The sequence below is a fragment of the Odocoileus virginianus genome, chromosome 2 (genome assembly GCF_023699985.2).
Source record: "Odocoileus virginianus isolate 20LAN1187 ecotype Illinois chromosome 2, Ovbor_1.2, whole genome shotgun sequence".
NCBI classification, from domain to species: domain Eukaryota; kingdom Metazoa; phylum Chordata; class Mammalia; order Artiodactyla; family Cervidae; genus Odocoileus; species Odocoileus virginianus.
The window spans coordinates 12,774,825-12,788,476 of record NC_069675.1 but is presented as its reverse complement, the minus strand read 5'-3'; the positions used below and the strand labels follow the sequence as shown (position 1 = coordinate 12,788,476).

At 52.1% G+C, this 13,652-nt stretch overlaps 1 protein-coding gene across 22 annotated transcripts in view; it reads left to right on the top strand.

Annotated features, from left to right (window-relative positions):
* The window catches only part of DYSF (dysferlin), a 219,261-nt gene that overhangs the window by 86,601 nt on the left and 119,008 nt on the right, over positions 1 to 13,652 (top strand). For 13 of the 22 annotated variants that reach the window (XM_070476375.1, XM_070476369.1, XM_070476394.1 and 10 more), the window contains 6 exons: positions 5,909 to 5,950; positions 7,521 to 7,636; positions 8,150 to 8,263; positions 9,727 to 9,904; positions 10,453 to 10,577; positions 12,471 to 12,577. In XM_070476375.1, the coding sequence (XP_070332476.1) occupies positions 5,909 to 5,950; positions 7,521 to 7,636; positions 8,150 to 8,263; positions 9,727 to 9,904; positions 10,453 to 10,577; positions 12,471 to 12,577 (682 nt within the window). The remainder of the gene's footprint in view (positions 1 to 5,908; positions 5,951 to 7,520; positions 7,637 to 8,149; positions 8,264 to 9,726; positions 9,905 to 10,452; positions 10,578 to 12,470; positions 12,578 to 13,652) is intronic. The other 9 variants (XM_070476392.1, XM_070476377.1, XM_070476397.1 and 6 more) reach the window with 1 other exon arrangement.

Here is a 13,652-nt window from a genome sequence, read left to right as displayed (position 1 = left end):
AGCCCAATATATTAATCTTTTCCTTAGTGAATTAGGCAAGGGTTTAACATTACTTTAAAAAAAATTGTTCTTTGGTAATACCAACACTATATATTGAATAATCTTTCCCCTACATTTTGAAATGCCACTTTTATCCCCTACTAAATTTCTAAATGTATTCTTGGTCCTATTTCTTGATTTTCTATTATCTTTAATTGGTATGTCTGCTTATTATTTCTTAGGTTTTGGTATCTGGGCTGTGCTGGCTCTGTAAAATTAATTGGAAAGATTTAAAGTCTTTTCTAACATCTGGAACAGTTTATATAACATAAGAATATAGTCTTTTGAGGGTTTGAAAGAATTCACCCATAAAACCGTATGGGCTGGGTGCCCTTTTTGAGTGGGTGTTGCACTAGCTCTTTAAAACCTTCTCAGTTTCTCCTGTGATCATTGGTATTTTTAATTTGTTACTTCTACTACAGTTAATTTTGATAATCTACATTTTTCTAGAAGAATATTTATTACATGGAGGTCTTCTAATTTTTTTATAGTGTTGTTTTATGATTTAAACAATTCTCTCTACTTTCTTATTTCTAATGATATGTGTTTGAATTTTCTTTTTTCTTGATTAGTCTTAGAAGTTTTTCTTTCTCCTTACTGTATTGAAATTTTCAAAGAAAAGTTTTTGGGCTTAGATATGAGTTCTAACGGGCTTCCCAGCTATGCAATAGTAAAGAGTCCACCTGCCAATGCGGAAGACACAAGAGACTTGAGTTTGATGCCTGAGTCCGGAAGATCCTCTGGAGTAGGAAATGTCAACCCACTCTAGTATTCTTGCTGGGAGAATTCCATGGACAGGGGAGCCTGGCAGGCTATATTTCACGGGGGTCGCATAGAGTTGGACACATCTGAGTAACTGCACATGCACACATTAGTTTTAATAGTTTCTAATGTTTTATCCTCTCATCTTTTAAATCTTTTCTTTAACTCTCTTTAGACATATATTGTTGTTTCTTTTTTAACTTTCTAATTGTGTGATGAGTTGCTCAGTCATATTTGACTCTTTGTGACCCCATGGACTATAGCCCATCACGGTCCTCTGTTCATAAGGATTCTCCTGGCAAGAACACTGGAGTGGGTGGCCATGCCCTCCTCCAGGGGATCTTCCCAACCCAGGGATCAAACCCAGGTTTCTTGATTGTAGGTGGATTCTTTACTGTCTGAGCCACCCAACTTTCTAGTTAACTTGCGTTTATTTTCAGTATTTCTTATTTAAGTAATGAAAGTATGGTTTCTGCCACATATGTCATGCTTTTGGCCTTCAGCAAATCCCAAGGTTGTATTTATCTCTATTTTTTACTTTTATTTTTTTACATTTAGATATTTAATCTATTTTGAGCTTCTTTTGATGCGTTTTCTGAGAGCAGTTTGATTTGATTCCTCTATAGATAGTTTTTCTTTTTTCTGGCTTGTAGGAATGTCTCTTTTTACTTATAGTTTAAAAAATTATTTTGATCTGTCTAGGAGCAGGACTCTTGAATTTTGTCTGAGGCACAGTGAATTCTTAAATCTGAGTTGAGGAATGATTTCATCTACTCTTAATATTGTTGTCTGAGCAGCTGAAGGCATGGTGTGGGGTGGGATAAAAGCTGTTCTGGAGCCAGAGGGCTCCAAGAGAGTTGCTCCAGTCTCCTCCCACCAGTCCCAACCTTGTAAGGTCCTTGCAAAGATCTAGTGAGACTATAAATGTCACATTCTGGAACACAATAAACCCTAAAGTAATGTTGCTCTTTAATATCATGATTATTGGCTTTCTGCATCCCTATTCTGATTTTTTCCCCCCTGTACCAATTCTGCTTTTTACTGCTTCCCATGTGGTTTAAAATTGACTATTGCCTTTTTAGTTTCTTTTCATGCTTTCCTTTCCCTCTGTCTTTCCTTTTATATTTTCCTTTTCCTCTTTGTTCTCTCCCTCATTTTATTTTGTTCCACAAAAGCTATGTCTTCCTGTACTCTCCTGAGGATTCCAAATCATTTCTTGAGAGTTCAAGGTGAACACCCTCCTGAATTTTACAGATGCTGTTTCCTCCCTATTTCCCTATCCTGGTTGGCTCTCTGTCCACCCCCACCCCCCAACCTTTTATTCACTCTCACACTCTCACAAGATCTGGCCAGTGTTGGCGTCTTTCCACAGACAGGATGTGTGAGTCTCCATCCATCCATCTTCTCAGATCTTTATCTGGAGGTCAGGTTAGCATGCCTAGTTTCTGGCAGATTCCACCTAACACTTTTGAGGTTGACCAGTCTCTTCTAGATTCTCTGAAACATTTAAAAATATATATATATACAAGTAAAAAATTCTACAATGAACTTCCAGTTTCCGTCCCGATGCGTTAACATCTAGCTGCTCTCTGCCATGCTCATTTCATCACTGATACTTGTAATTGTTGGAATATACCAAGACTCCTTCCCAGAAACCCCTGCGATAAGGGTTTCTCCTGCCCTAGCCCCTCCCCGTCCTGACTGTGGGAACTGCTTGTCCCGGGATGCAGTCCTCCTGCAATTGCTGTTCTGATAGTTGGATGTAGAGGTAGAAAGATGGGAAGTGAGGGCAGTGTATCACAGAGGTAGGTGGGAGAGACACTGTTCTAGGCTCCTCATGAATCAGAATTCCTGCATGGAAAGAACCTCTTCTCCAGTGCTGTCCCTGTCTCTGAGTCCAAGGGCAAATGTTGGTAGAGGCACAAACTGCCTTTCTGACTGTTTTCCAGCAGCCACTGTCTCACGAGGCTAAAGCTCTGCCTGCTGGCAGCCACCCGAGGGAGAGTTTAGATGCCTGTGCCCCCATCCATCTTCACGTCTGCTGGTGGTGTTGACCTTGCTCTTTTCCAGGGTCATCATGAATATTTGAATGGGAACGTGAGAAAGAGATTTATTTGGTCACTAGGTGGCGCTCAATCCATGGCCAACCCATTGTGGTTCATGGACCACAGGCTCCCACAGTTTGTTTTGGACATAAATGAGAATCTTCTTGTCACCAGCTAACCAGTTTTAAATACAGTTAAATAGCTTGATCTCTGTAGCAACAAAACAGTGAGACCTATTGCTCAAACTGGAGCCGTTCTCAAGCTCTTTCTAGGCCTGAAAGGTTAGCCCGTGCCTGCCTCCCTGCCAAGCGTCTCCCACTTGTCCTGAGGCCACCTCTGAATGTCACTCCAACTTTGAGCTCTTTTTGTTTTTATCCACCCTAGGATGTTCTAGAATATCTGGGTGATGTGTGGCCCTTGGTTTTTCCACTACTCTCAAAGCTCAAACTAAACCAAACTATAAAAATGGATTCTTTCTCTATGTTCTCCAGCCTCACGGTTCATCAGATTATTTGATCCAACCAGTTTTTGTTTTCGTGTTTTTGTTTTTATTTCCAGCTAGGATAGGACCTAACACTAGCCTCTTAAGCACTTCTGCCCGCAAGTTTGCCTGGGCACACTTAAGTATTCCTTGGACCCTGTGCTCCAAAGTATTTAGTAAAAAATTTGTTTTTTTTTAATGAGGAGTGCTTTCCTGAGAAGCTTCAGTCCTTTTGAAAGGTAGCAGGCACACGAGCCCCATGAAACCGACACAAATTCTTTTATAACTTTGTACATATGAAAATCATGCTACATAAATAGCACTCAGGCAGTTTTTTCCACGGCTACAAAATCCAAAGTTCGTTTCTTTTTGTCTTTGGAACATAGATGATGAGGATTTCCCAGCAGTTCTTGGTTTCTCCTCCTGCCTGGCGCGGGCTGGAGTCAGGCAGCCAAGCCGTGGGCGTGGGAGATGTGCTGAGAGGCAGAGGGAGTGGCTGGGCTGGCTGCAGGTAGTGGCCTCAGATGCTCCAGGAGAAGGGGGTCCTGGGCTGGGAGGACCTGCCCTGTACTTCCGCAGGTGAGGGAGCTGGGCTGGGCTGCTCAGGCCACAAAACTGGGAGCGTTCATCTGTGTTTTGAGGCTTCCCCAGCCCCTATTCCTTGGGCTTAGGGAAAACACACCAGAACACTTGTGTTTTGGCAGAAGAGTGGTGAGGACTAAATAGAGGCTTTGTCTTGGGTGGCTTCACTGATGACTCTGCCCTTGACTTTATGAGCTGTCTGCAGACACAAGCATGATCCTCACACCTGGAGACCTGTGACCCTGCCCCCAAATTGGGAGTCGTTGGCCTTAGCTGTCAGCGGGGCCCTGTCTTACCACGCCTCATTCTGTGCCTGTTAGGTTTGTGGAACAAACCAATGAATGGATGAGCCAATTAGTGAACAAGGCGTGGTTGAGAACCAGGCTGCTTGGCAGCCCCCTCGCTTGGTCCTCCCAGCCACCAGAGGCACGTGTTGCTCAGATGACCGGTGGGACTAGGGGCCAGCTGTGTCTGGGCTGGGCACTAGTTTGCAGCCAGAACGCAGAGTTGGTCTGTGGGTGGAAAGCTGTGTTTTCTTCTGCGAGAAGCACATGGGGGTCGGAACTATGACCTTGGCCTCATTAGCCCTAGATAACTGGCCGGGCCTGTTTGTAATCATTGGAAGGAGCTTAAAGTGGAATCTGTTTCCTTCCGGAGGGCCCTGGTCGTGCTCCCCTGGGGGTGCAGCTGTGCCGGGTCGGTCCTCTGTGGTCGCTGAAACTCCCCTATGACCGGAGGCCTCGCTCCCCTCCTGATGAAAACCTATTCCTGTGGATATGAGAATGGCCATGAATTATGGTTTATGCACTCTGACTCCTGCTGGCCGGCATTCCTAGCTGAGGCCGGCTGTGCGGAGCTGAGGGGCTGGGTCCCAGGGCCTCAGGCCCCGCTCATCCTCCGTCCACCCTCTGTGCTCACTTGGTCAGCTCTGTCCTTGTATCCACGTTCCCTCTTCTCCACACCCTTTCTTCCTGTGTCTCTGCTCATTCTTCCTTCCTGCCACAATGTTTTGCTCAGCTCTTGGCTCTTAATTCTGATCATGGAGCTATAAGGAAAATAGCAATAGGTATTACTTCTTGAAGGAGACCAATAGGTAAAGGTGATCAGTGAATGAAAATAATTAGGTATTTCACCAAACACAGCCCCAGGTCAATCAGGACCCCACACTGGGCCACACTTGGATGGTTGGAGGAGACGGGGAAGGTCAGAGTGTGGCAAGAGGCAGAACCAGGAGGCTGAGGACTGCATCCTTTGGGGGCGTCTTGTACTTGTCTTGAAGTGAAGTTGGAAGTCTACCAGAGCATGTCCTTCCTTGCTTCTCTTATTTCTAGGCCCTCCTTACCTGTGTTTAGGGTGCACCCAGGAGTAGGACCTCCAGCTCATGGACAGTGTCTGGCACTGTGCTTCATTTGAAACAGCAGGTGCCAAAAGCCTCCCAGTGCCTGCTGTTGTGAAAATGCAACATGGTGCCCTTAGTGGTAATTCTACAAATGACCACTAGGTGGAGATCTTGTGCCTTGAAACGCCTCCACTCCATGCAGTCAACCTGCCCGGGGGTGGAGCGCTGTGTGTGCCCGGCTCTGGCCCTTTCACGTTTCCCTCACGCTTTCTTTGCATCTGTACTTTGTTTTCCCCTCTTATCTGGCTATAATATGGCACAGCATTTTTTTTTCTCTCTTGTGTTATTCCTTGAATGAATTGAGTCAAGTTTCTGGTCCAGTTTTCAATTGACAGAACGTACATCCCTGCAGGCAGACAGCGGCGCTCACGCCGGGGCACTGGGACTGTGTCTGGCGGAGGGGGGTGCACCGAAGACTTAGTGTGAGATACATTCACAGCTGGGCTGGCCTTGGGATCTCGGCCCACATCTGTTTCCCGTCCAGGAGCTGTTTCCTTCTGTCTGTCTGCCAGCTGTCCATCCACAGTGCTTCCTTCACCTAATTGGTCCTCCACCCAGCCACGCCCATCCTAACCCCTCTTCCATTTCTTTACGCTTTAGAGGAGCCTGCAGGTGTGGTCAAGCCTCCTCCAGCCACAGACCGTACGTGCTATCACCTCCGGGATGACGAGGGAGTGGGCCTTGAGGTTTTTACTGGAGGGGCAAGGGCGCTGGTTGTGGGGAAGTGTTCCATTTGCCTGTGGTGGGCTGGAGATTCCCCACCGCAATCCCCAAGCTTAACTTTGGCTGTTACCTCTCAACCACGGTGGAATATGTAAATTGTTGGGAATGCTTCAAAGAAAATTCCCTCCCACTCTCTAACCCCCTTGCCGAATGTGCCGGGCACTGGAACTCAAATGAGTTCATGCTCTCTAGCAGGGTGGGGGGGTGGAGCAGGCAGGGGGTCCGTGATGAGGGAGGGGAAGTGTGAGTCCTCTCAGGGACCGGGAGGGAGGAGGCTGGGGTGAGCTGAAAACTCTTGAAGTTGAAATTTGCAAGGTAAATTATAGTCAAGATGATTAGTATGAATAATTAGTCATGCTCACAACAGCTCCATCTGGTCTTTCACCCCCGTCCCCAAAGCCAGAGTGTGTCATGGGGACTGGAGGAGGAGTGATGCTGGTGCAGGGCTCTGGAGCAGGCGTGCTCCTGCGCCTAGCTGGGGATATCTTACTGCTCAGGGACGGGCTCAAGCCCCGGAACCCACCCCAGGGTCTGAGCACTCAGAGTCATCTCAGATAGTACCTGCTTCTGGGCCCACCTCCCACCTTCGCCATTCTGGAAACGGCCTCTTCCTCCTTCCGATGATGAGGCACCCTGGCTTTTCAGGATTCTCAGAGTTTGGCCATTGAAGTCCCGTCCTAGGAAACTTGGCTGTCAGCTGGAAAGTCATGACATTAACAAAAGAGAGCCTTCAAAAAATAAAAAAGGATGGAAATGATGTGGAGGAAAGATTTTGTCTCATCATTAGTGTAATTTTCAAACTCTCCTCCAACTTGCTCCACTGAAAGATCCTTCTTTGCACAAAGTGGGGAAGAGGAGGAGATGCCAGGATGAGTCAAGGCTATTAGATGGTCTGTCTCAACTCCATAAGGATACAGGGGTGATGGAGACATGTGCCTCGGGCTGCCCTGTGTGTGGGGTGACATCGAGTTGGGCCCCCTCCCTGGCGTCCAGGAGATGATGTCTCTGGTGACCAGGCTCTTGGGCCTTCTGTGTGCCTCCCCACAGGCTGGATGGCCTGAGACACAGATGGAAGGGCAGGGTGAGGAGGGGATGAGCGTGGGCTGGGAGGGGCAGGGCAATGAGCCCGAGCCCTAGCTTCGCATGCTGGCTGAGTGCATGGGCTTGAAGGTGAGACCACTGGGGTCATGCCTCTTTGCAGTCGTGTGTTCCTTTTCATTTCTCGGCCTCAGCTTCCTCATCTATACAACGAGACTAATACAATACAAATCTCCATGTCTCGACTTGGTGAGGATTAAAGTCCCGCAGGGGAGACAGTGGTAGCTCTCCTGGGGATCACTATCCTTTATATGTTTGTGGGGGCTACATCCTGTGCACGTGCGAGGCGCTGAGACCGGGGATGGGCTTGGCCTGAAGGTCGCAGGGGTGAGCGCTAGAAATCTCGGCTGGGCCAGCCCCTCTAATCTGCACCTGTGTCTGTGTCTCTCAGTGGATGACCATCTAGGCTTCCTCCCCACCTTTGGGCCCTGCTACATCAACCTCTATGGCAGCCCCAGGGAGTTCACTGGCTTCCCGGATCCCTATGCAGAGCTCAACACGGGCAAGGTGAGCCAGACAGGAACCCAGATCCTGGGGCCTGCCTGGGCAGTATCTGAGGTCAGCCTGGACTCCAAGGGCCTGGCGGTGCTTGAGCGGGCCCAGGGCCAGGCAGCCACCCGCTCAGAGACCCCTTCTTCCTCCCAGACCCCTCCTGGCCCCTTCTTCCCTCCCACTCCCTTCTCTTTGCCTCTCCTTCAGGGCAAGCCTGACATCCCCTCCCCACCCCCACCCCCACCCCCACCCCTGCTAATTTTCCTGGTCCCCAAGGGGCCCAGCTTCTGTCTGTCTCAAGTTTCATTCTCCCCTTGGCAAGGTTGGACCCTGGTGCTGACCGTCAGGGTGGCATTTCCCTTGGACCCTCTGGGCCACCGTTTCCTCATCTGCAGAGTGATGGGGTGTGGCCCAGGGCCTCTGCTGGTTTCCTGGGAGATGGGTGACCTCAGGGCCAGATGAGGCTCCTTCCCTTCCCCTTCTCCCCTCCATTGGCCCTGCTCCTGGTGACCCTACCTCCCCTCCCAGGGGGAAGGCGTGGCCTACCGAGGCCGGCTCCTGCTCTCCCTGGAGACCAAGCTGGTGGAGCACAGTGAACAGAAAGTGGAGGCTCTCTCTGCCGATGACATCCTTCGGGTGGAGGTGAGGGGCGTGGCCTGGAAGGGGCCAGGAGGGCGGTGGCCAAGTGGGGCTGGTGGAGAAGGGCCCAGCTCCGCCCACACTCACATGCCTTCACACCTCTGGGCCTCAGAGCAACCCAGCGCCCGGTCTGCCTTCCTGAGGAATGTTCAGAGGCTCAAAGAAGATAAAAAGTGAAAAGTGCTCCTGAAACGAAAGTGTTAGTCGCTCAGTTGTGTCAGACTCTTTTCTACCCCATGGACTGTACCTCGCCAGGCTCCTCTGTCCATGGGATTCTCCAGCCAAGAGTACTGCAGTGGGTAGCCATGCCCTCCTCTAGGGGATCTTCCCAACCCAGGGATCGAACCCAAATCTTCTGCATCCCAGGCAGATTCTTTATTGTCTGAGCCAAAAGAAGATAAATAGAAGTGTTTTAAAGTCTAAAGCTTGATGCAAAATGAGAGGCTATTTTAAAATAGTAATAATGTAAGAATAGCTAACACTTATGAATCACTGTGTGTCAGACACAATGCTGATGATACTCCCGATGTCACTGAGTCCTCCCAGCACCTGCCAGGTGCCTGCTCTGAGTATCCCCATTTTACAGATGAGAACATTGAGGCTCAAATGTAGCAGAGTGGCAAGTGGTGGAACCGGGACTTATTTCTAGGAGGCAGCTGTGTGGAGTCCTCATGAGGGTTTATACTTTCTCATCCTGTAGTCGGTGGTGCTGGTTGAGTTCTGGCTTGTCCACTTACAAGTTGTATCAGTTTTCCTATATGTAAAGTGGGAGTAATAATTATACTCACCTCAAAAGATTGTTGTGAGAATGAAGTTTATTCATACCAGCATGCAGTAGGTGCTCAATAAGTGTTAGCTATTATCACTGTGTACTTCATCTAATAAACCAGTCCTGTAACCTCTCTCCTCTCTGCCTTCCACAGAGGGGATCGTAAAGTCACCTTGGTTTAAGCCAGGATGTGTGGTTGAGTGCTGGCCATGTCCTCAGCCTGGTGCCTGATGCCTAGCAGGGACAATGGGGTTCATTCATCCCACGCACGTAGCAGCCTGTGATGCCGCAGAGCTGGCCAGCGTGGTGGAGCTGAGTGGCGTGGACTGGGTGTTCTGGGTAGGGGGACACGGTGGGTTATAGCCTTTGGCCCCTTCTGGAAAGGCAGAGGCAGGAGACCAGGCTTCCTGGGGTTGTGGTGCCTCCGCTGCTGGTTTGGATTAAGGAGTTCCATGACCTCGGAGGCGCAGACCTTAGTAGAGGAACACGGCCAAACACACAGGCCTGGAATGAGTTTGCTCAGTTACTGACCAAATCTGGGCTCTGGTGCAGAGCTGGAGCACTCGCCACCCACCCGTCCAGCCAGGATTTATTGGGTGCCAGGCTCAGCCAGGGCCTCCAGCCACGTGACCCCTCCCTGCACCAGTGTCCCTGTCCCTCCCCCCCGTGACCCTGAGGCTGCCCTCTCTGCCCCCAGAAGTACCTCCGGAGGCGCAAGTACTCGCTCTTTGCCGCCTTCTACTCGGCCACCATGCTGCAGGATGTTGATGACGCCGTCCAGTTCGAGGTCAGCATTGGAAACTATGGCAACAAGTTCGACACCACCTGCCTGCCGCTGGCCTCCACCACCCAGTACAGCCGGGCGGTCTTCGATGGTGAGGCTGGAGGCTGCATGCCTGGCAGGGGACCCAGGACTCAGAGTAGGGGCCGAGCCCTAAATCCCATCCCCTGCGGAAAGCTTCTGGAGGCTCACCCAAAGGCACACATGCTCGGGGGACCCCTAGCCTGCTCCCCGATGTGCTGCCTCCCCGTGCTCATCTCCAGGTTCATCCCTCCTGCTGGGAGCCATAGACTGGGCTCCTGACACCAGCAGTGGTCGGCCTTGATCTTCATCTTTGGCGACCACTCATTCCATGGTGGCTCTGGGGCTTTGCATAGAGATTTTGGAGAGCGTGGGATTCCCACGCTGACAGTGTGGCCCTTCTGACAGCCCCTCGGTTTTGATGTGCTAAGGAGTCCTAATGAGAGCAGCAGCTGTCTGTTCGGTGTGTGGAGGGAACTCTTAGCACCTTTTCCGGGCACTGGGGAATACAGGTCATGCCACAGGTGTCTTAGTGGGGGGCAGCTGTCTGCATCCACCCCCTACCTCGGTCCCCCCACTCTTCTGCTCGGGGCTCAGCGCCAGGCCCTTGCGTCCTTCCAGGATGCCACTACTACTACCTACCCTGGGGCAACGTGAAGCCCGTGGTGGTGCTGTCTTCTTACTGGGAGGACATCAGCCACAGAGTCGAGGCTCAGAACCAGCTTCTCAGGATTGCCGACCAGCTGGTGAGTGGAAGCAGGCACCACCCACAGCACCGCATGCATGCACCCCTCCCGGCCCGCGGGTGTCTTCAGTCCTGCCTCCACAGGGGCTAAGCCTGCAGACCTCACCATGCCTGTGGTCCCTGTGTCCTGACCAGGCCAGGCCTGCAGTCCTGCCCTGCACAAGTCCGAGGTAGGAGATGGCACAGGGACACAGCTGAGAGAAACCCAGCTGCTGGCAGAGGACAGAGCCTGCAGCCATCCATCCACCCATTCATTCATTCATCGAATGCCTTTGACTCTTAGCCCAGCAAGGGCTGTGCTGGAAACATCTAGCTAGAGGGTGGACGTGAACAGGATGCTGCCCCTGACTTCAGGGGTCAGCTTAGTAAAGGAGAAAGCAGGTTCATCCACCCTTCTCCTACAGAGGCTGACATTTCAGTTCAGATGTCACTCCAGGAGTCCCTCGGGAGGGGGGCTCAGAGGCGAGAGGAGGCCAGTTAGCATCAGGCAAGCAACTCAGGGCGGCGAGGCTCTGCATCCAGTGAGGGGAGTTGGTAGCCAGTTAGGATGCCCTTGCAGGGGTCCAGGGGAGTGGCTTTGGGAGGGAGCTGACCTCAGGGAGAAATCGGAAGGAGTTGAGCTGCAAGGACTTGGCGGTCTGTTGGACTGGGGAGCGGGAGCTGTGAGGAGGGCCTCCAGTGGCTGGGAGCTGGGGAGAAGAGAGGGGCTGTGAGGTCAGGGGTGTGTCCTGTCCTGGATGTGGTGGGGGTTACTGGTGGATGCTGGGATTTGCAGGCCTGGCACTTGGCCAGAGAGCACAGGGGAGTCAAAGTGGGCAGAGGGAAGAGGCCAAGGGCGGAAGATCCTGGTGGTGGCCCCTGGCCGTTTCTGTGTGTGCACGGGGTGGAGGCTCACCCACGAGGTGGTGGCCCGTGAGAACGGGGGGATGCAGGTGTGGCTGTGCTTTGGGGGTCCACAAGGGGCAGCAGGGTAGAGGGCAGGGGGTTGAGAGGTTTGGACAGGTGGAGGAGGTGAGCATGGTGAGGAGGGAAGGCAGAAAGGGAAGGGGGAACGGGGATTTTAGAATGACTGGGAGGGGTTGTTGGCCCCAGATGGGGACCACGATGACCCACACTTTCCCTGAGACCTGCAGTTCTCTGGGAGGGAGGGACCAGTCCACACCCAGGTTTGGGAGAGCTTGGAGTCGATTTTGTGCAAGTCCAGCATCTTCTTGGCCATCTGTCCTCTGCCAGGCCATGCCTGGGAGACAGGGGTTGGCTGTGCCTTCCGGGGCCTGTCTGTCTGCAGCATGGTAGGCCCGGGGTGGAGCACAGGCTCAGGAAGGCAGAAGAGGTAGGCAAGGGGGTGGGGATGGAGGGGCAAGTCCTTGGCCTGAGGGTGACCTGTTGGGAGATCTGTCTCCCAGTTAGGGGCTGAGGCCTGGGGATGGAGCGCTCCCTGGAGGAGACCAGTTGCAATGGGGGCATGGGTAGGAGTTTGGGGAGGGAAGGCCCGCGATGGCAGGTTGTCTGTGAGCTCCCGAAGGAAGGAGAATGGGGTCCAAGCCTGCTTGGGTGGTAAGGTTTGGAAAGGAGAGAGGGTGCCAGGTGGGAACTGGAGCTGGCTCCGAGCTCACTTACCTGTGAGACGTTAGACCTGGCTTGATGGGGCCGCGGAGAGTGAGATACACATGTGGGCAGGAGTCCCCGGTCTGGGAATTGGAATGCTTGGTGCAGGGAACCCTGGAAAGTTCTTGAGCCACGACAGCCGCTGGCTTGGGGGTCCAAGCTCTGCATTCTTGGCTCTCCCTGTTCTTTCCTTTTTGGTTCAGGGGCTGGGCTGTGGTGACAGGACCTGGGGGTTGAGGGTCCGCCCCACGGTGACCTTCCTGAGCCCAGCCCGCCCGTTCCACAGGAAGCCGGCCTGGAGCAGGTCCACTTGGCCCTGAAGGCTCCGTGTTCCGCCGAGGATGCGGACTCCCTGGTGTCTCAGCTGATGGATGAGCTCATTGCAGGCTGCAGGTAGGGGGTGCCCGGCACCCACGCGCCCTCCACTTCTGGCTGGCCGGGCCCTTTCCCGGGAGTGTTCGTGTGTGGCGGTGAGCGACGGCACGTCTCCCCAGCCACGCTTGGCCAGCAGTCCAGCCCGTGCTGAGTCCAAAGGTGGTGGAGCCAGCGCGGGGAGTTGAAAAGGTGACATTTAGAGCAGGTCATAAATCTCCCTGCAGCAGCGGCAGCTGCGGGCCCGGGGCGGCCCGGCTCACCTGAATGGGATGCATTGTGTCTCTGATCCCCGACCTCCTATTTCCCTGATGGAATCTCCAGGAGGAGCTGGCTGGTGGGGGTGACGGCACCCTCCTCCCCCTGGGGCCATGTTGGGGACCAGTGTTTCTGTTTAGCCTTCTATTGACATGGCTGATCATCAGCTTCAGGAAAAGGGAGCCCCCAGGGTGAAGGAGAATGGGGGTCCAGGGCCCTGGTAGAAGGGGAAGCATCTGAACCTCTCCTCCACAGCTGGGTGATTTGGGACTCACCACCCACCTGCTCTTAACCTTGGTTTCCTCATTTCAACCTGACATTAAGAATATTGTAACCGCTTTATAAGGTCACACAAGCAAAATGCCTGGCCCTTAGGAAGTATTTAATAAATGATAGCTGTGATTATTATTAAGAAGAAGCACTGAGGAGACTTAGATTCTCATCCTGTTATCCATCTTTGTGGCTTTGGGCAACTTTACTTCTCTGGGCCTCAGTTTTCCCAGGTATGAAATGGACTTAATAATAGATAGCAGTCTTTTTTCTTACCATGGGATTAAGTGTGAATGTTTGCAAATATATTCTACACCCTCCTCTAAGTCGTCTCACCCCAGCCCCTGTGGAGTGTGTGAGAAGTGCTGTGTGGCTGCCTGCCAGGGCCCCTTCTGGTCCTTAATACTCCAGGTAGGAAGCACACATTTATCAGAAATGGCCCTGTGGCCTGCTGCCCAGATGGGTCATTCACTCCTTCTCCAAAGTTTCCTGAGACGTGGAGGGTTCCAAGTAAGGAACCTAAAGCACGTTACAAGGGTGCAGCTTCGACCCTCTCGGGGGTGACGAG